At 29.4% G+C, this 5,273-nt stretch overlaps 1 protein-coding gene across 1 annotated transcript; it reads right to left on the bottom strand.

Annotated features, from left to right (window-relative positions):
- Positions 1-1,451: 1,451 nt before the first annotated feature.
- On the bottom strand, positions 1,452-2,589 carry LOC122198030 (uncharacterized). Its single transcript, XM_042902236.2, has 3 exons — positions 2,264-2,589; positions 1,817-1,881; positions 1,452-1,706 (listed from the first exon to the last, which is right to left on the bottom strand). The coding sequence occupies exons 1-3, from the start codon at positions 2,518-2,520 to the stop codon at positions 1,702-1,704; spliced, it is 327 nt and encodes a 108-aa protein (XP_042758170.2). The 5' UTR covers positions 2,521-2,589; the 3' UTR covers positions 1,452-1,701.
- Positions 2,590-5,273: the final 2,684 nt, after the last annotated feature.

Raw genomic sequence — 5,273 nt, 5'->3', positions numbered from 1 at the left:
AAGGATTCGTCTCAGCCAACCACTTCATCCTATTTATTATAATCAACATTAGTTAACTTTTTTGGTTTGCAACACACAAAATTTTTTTATTGAAAAACCTTCGGATTCAAAAATTAAAATGACTAAAACTAAAGACTCTGTCAGATCTTTTTGCTTTAAAAAGATCTAATACTCGATCACCACGTATCAGTATCTTTCTTGATATTTAAGGAAAAAGCATGTAAAGAACTACAGATCAGATCTGCAACACAATCTCCATAATCTCCAAACAGTATTCAATATGAATTGAAGTAGATGTCAGCTTTAGACTAATGAAATTAACGTTGCTAGATATAGCAGAAATTGGAAAGTTGAGCAGAAAAATTGATTGGAATCCAAACATTTACATAAGAAAACGTTATATAAATTTACCTTTTCAACCTTGGGGCCTCGGACAAACCTACAAAACCAACTCCTGAAATGCTATGAACACCTAACTGAAACCGATCTGATTCTACTAGTCTGAAAACAGAATACAGATCAATGTATAATGTGACTGACAGCTGAACAACACAATCTTGGAAACACCAAAATGTATATGGCGGATCCTTACTAGCAGTACTTTTTGGATCTATTGTACATGATAAAGAAACATAATGTTAAAAATGAACGATTAAATGAATAGTTTATTTGAATTTGAAATATAAAATAAGTGAAAATTACGAAAAAAAAACATGCAAGAAATAAATAAATTAAAATTATGTGTTTAATTGTTAGAACCGTGTACCAAACGATTTATTATAATAAAATGTTAAATACAAATGTTTAAAGTGTAAATTTATTTGAAATTAAAATTGAAATTTCAAACTTGAAATTAATAATTATTATAGTAGATTTAATTTATGGAAACTAAATTAATCTCTACCCTAATAAATAAGAATGATTTTGTCACATGTCATTCTCTTATTGAATTTGCCATATGTCATTTTCTCATAATTTAGAGATATATTTATTTTCCACTTGTCATTTATTTCATTTTCCATTTCTAATATATTATTGATAATTAGTTTCCATAAATTAAACCTACCATAATGATATTAATTTCAAATTTTAAATTTTAAATTTGAATTTGAATTTCAAATAAATTTACAGTTTAAACCTTTGTGTTTAACATTTTGTTATAATTATCCTGTTTAGTATACGGGTCAGATAACTAAACAATAATTTTAATTTATTTATTTTTTGCATGATTTTTTCTCATAATTTTTATTTATTTCAAATTTAAAATTCAAATAAACTTCTCATTTAATCGTTTCTATTTAATATTTTGTTTTAATCAACCCGTATAATATACGGGTTTCACAACTAGTGATATAATGGATATGAATAATGAAGTAACTGACAAGTAGAAAATAAATATATTTCAAAATTATGACAAAATGACATGTGGCCAAATAAATAAGAGAATGACAAGTGGCAATAACATTTTCATTTATTAGGGTACATACATTGATACACGGACACATACACATACAGATACACATTTCATATATATTTATACTCATACAAATACGCTGATAGAAAATAAAAAGGGTTCTAAACAAAGATTAATCCACTCTGCAGCCAAATTAGAACACCATATCCGCTACTTTTATCAGCAAAGACACGTACACATACACATACCACGTGGTTTTTTCCGTAGATGATATCAACTGAGCAAATTCAGCCTGAAATGAAACATTAACCCATAACACTTTATGAGTCCACAATAGAGGTGATAATTACAAACTGCACATATTAAAAATTAATCATATTAACTGTAGGTTGGACAACTTACAGGGGAGCCCTCCTTCCGTCTTTTGCCTCATCTTCCCAGGATTTGTCTCAGCCAACCACTTCATCCTATTTATTATAATCAACATTAGTTAACTTTTTTGGTTTGCAACACACAAAAAAAATTTATTGAAAAACCTTCGGATTCAAAAATTAAAATGACTAAAACTTAAGACTCTGTCAGATCTTTTTGCTTTAAAAAGATCTAATACTCGATCACCACGTATCAGTATCCTTCTTGATATTTAAGGAAAAAGCATGTAAAGAACTACAGATCAGATCTGCAACACAATCTCCATAATCTCCAAACAGTATTCAATATGAATTGAAGTAGATGTCAGCTTTAGACTAATGAAATTAACGTTGCTAGATATAGCAGAAATTGGAAAGTTGAGCAGAAAAACTGATTGGAATCCAAACATTTATATAAGAAAACGTTATATAAATTTACCTTTTCAACCTTGGGGCCTCGGACAAACCTACAAAACCAACTCTTGAAATGCTATGAACACCTAACTGATACCGATCTGATTCTACTAGGCTGACAACAGAATACAGATCAATGTATAATGTGACTGACAGCCGAACAACAGAATCTTGGAAACACCAAAATGTATATGGCGGATCCTTACTAGCAGTACTTTTTGGATCTATTGTGCATGATAAAGAAAAATAAAATCGACACATGAAACTCTTGGTGATTATCATGAGTCGATAACTTAATGAAAACAATGCATGATTTTCGTATATGTAAGAAACGATTCTGATCTAGATTGACAGCGGCTGCGAAATCTTTTTGAAATGAAACTGAACATCGTATATATAATGGTTAAGAAATGTTTGGGCGTAACCCTATAACCCTGATCTCTTGCGTTGGTGATTTTCATCATCCTCCCCTACTATTGTACATATCTTCAAATAGAACCCTAATGTTACGCAAAATGGCACTTTTATTATTTGATGAATAAAGTGGTACTTGATTTTTTATATGTAATTTTTTAAGAGCTATTATATATAAATGGCCACAGCCCAGAGTACTTGAGTAACTTTTTCTAACGTAAATTTAATCATTTCTAGACTACTCTAAGTTTCACATATGCCTCCGACAAAACAAGAACCGTCAACTTCAAGGAGGGGCAACACCTGATACGGTTAGACTATTATAAGTGTTTCGGTAAATGGCAACAATACTGTGATTTTTTTATTTTTGGAAAAACAGTTGATACGTTTTTCTTTCTAGTTTAAGTGAGAATATCTTTCATTGTTTGACATTGTAATTATTCGAGGTTGAGTATACGGTATTCATGGTTTAGCCTTTCAACATAAAATGACCTAATTAGCACAAACGTATTAACTTGTTTGGTTACAAAATTAATGGTTTCAATAAATGTTAAATGTACGATTTATGTGTTAAATGAAATCACAATAAAATTAATGGTTTCAATAAATGTTAAAAGTACAAACGACATAGAGAGAACGACGGGTGAGGCCTTTCATTTAGCTGGAGCAGAGATGATTTGGAAGGCGGGCATATGTGAGGATGAAAGGTCGATTTCTTTTAAGGCGTGAGGTAGATGTCTAGGGTTTTATAATACGTAAAAAAACATTGATCCCCCAAAAATGGGATATCAGTGGTTAAATTTGGATATTAATGAATAGATATATGTATTATTACTAATATATATCCTTATTAATATAATTAATGATTAAAACATTGTTAAATTCTCATTGGTCCATACATGCGTACAATAGTTATACGAAACATTTCAACCTATATATATATATATATATATATATATATATATATATATATATATACTCTCACGGTGGAAAAGAAAACATGATAAATCTTATAAGGGTAATGAGAAACGACATTTTATGACGTTCTATTGTCATTCAATATGAAAGGAAAGGTAGCATCATTAAAGACAAGTTGTGGTGAAGTTTAATTGTAGTGAATATAACCCACAAAAACTGTTACTATAGATAAAAGCGGTCACCATAATGAACTAATTTTTGTAGTTTTTCAATCATTTTACGATAATTGTCACCATAAACTACTTTCCATCACATGTTGTTTTATTTTCATGACCTGACTTTTAGTGACGTAATAGATTATAGAGTGACCATAAACTACTTTTAGTCTTGTTTTATTTTTTCTCATTACTATTGTTGACTATTAGTGACACGTAATATGTTAAACCATGACGATAACTACTATTAGTCACACATTTTTTTGGTTTGTCATGACTATTGTTGAATTTTAGTGACACGTAATATATTAAAACATGACCATAAAGTACTGTCAATCACTTGTTTTTTTAGTTTGTCATAACTGTTATTTACTTTTTGTAACAAGTAATATATTAAACCGTGACAATAAACTGCTTTTATCAGACGTTTTTTTTTTTTTGTTTTTCGTGACTGTTATGGATTTTTAGTGACACATAATAGATTAAGTTGTGACTATTGTTCACATTTAATAACACTTTTTCATTTTTCATGATTATTATTGAACAACTTCAAACCATTTATATGCCAAATATTGGCCAATTAATATCATGTACATTACTCTGATAAACAAATTAAATTAATAAACAAAATACATCATTTATATTTCACATATAGACAATATGTTTACAACAACAATTTGATAAATCATTACAAGAAGTCGTTATCTTCAACTATCAAGCCATCATGTGTACAAATGCGACATTACCAATGGGTTCAAGTTCATATACACCATCCCAATGAGTCCCATTATTAAACGCATCTGCATCAGCAGAAAGGGAAAAAAAATCATCAATTCGTATAAGCAACATATGTTATTTTTTACACATAATATAGACAACATACTCTATCCTTTACGCATCATCACTTCTTAAACAAAAGAAATCATCTCTTTTACTGAATATACACAACAAACTTAATCTTTTATACATAATAGCAATGTGATTACATTTTATACTCAAAACAACAACATACTTTCTAACTCCTTTCCCAACGATTCAAAAGCAAAAGCACAAAAGGGAATGTTTTTGACCATTAATCATTAACTCTGTTTGGATAAATACCAAAGTGGGCATTAATGAAAACAAGGTACATAACATCTAGCAATAAAAGATATAAAGAATTTCCAATGATTTGTGTACCTTCACCCTTCCTTGTGTTCTTGATATCTAGAACCCATCCCTAAACGTGAAACACGTTGAAATAAGAAGAAAAAATGTTAAGAAATAAGATACATCTCATGAGAATTAAAATCGAACCATGGATCATTTGCTTTAAAGGTCATTGGTGTGAGTTCTTGTATATAACTAGCTAAACGATACCACTCCACAACCCGTTGTAAACGTAAGTCATGGATGTAATCTTCATTTTCAAACAAAACAATCAAAAATCAAGTTTTGTGAGTTTAAACAGGAAGTAAATCCAACCATGTTTGTAATCATTATGAACAG

The sequence above is a fragment of the Lactuca sativa genome, chromosome 5 (genome assembly GCF_002870075.4).
Source record: "Lactuca sativa cultivar Salinas chromosome 5, Lsat_Salinas_v11, whole genome shotgun sequence".
In the NCBI taxonomy this organism is placed as follows: Eukaryota; Viridiplantae; Streptophyta; class Magnoliopsida; order Asterales; family Asteraceae; genus Lactuca; species Lactuca sativa.
This window is presented reverse-complemented; position numbering and strand designations above follow the sequence as displayed.

Coding starts and splice junctions, on each gene's coding strand:
- LOC122198030 (XM_042902236.2), bottom strand. CDS start 2,520: ATGATAATCACCAAGAGTTTCATGTGTCGATTTTATTTTTCTTTATCA. Junction 1,882..2,263: donor GAGGCCCCAAGGTTGAAAAG/GTAAATTTATAT, acceptor TATAATAAATAG/GATGAAGTGGTTGGCTGAGA.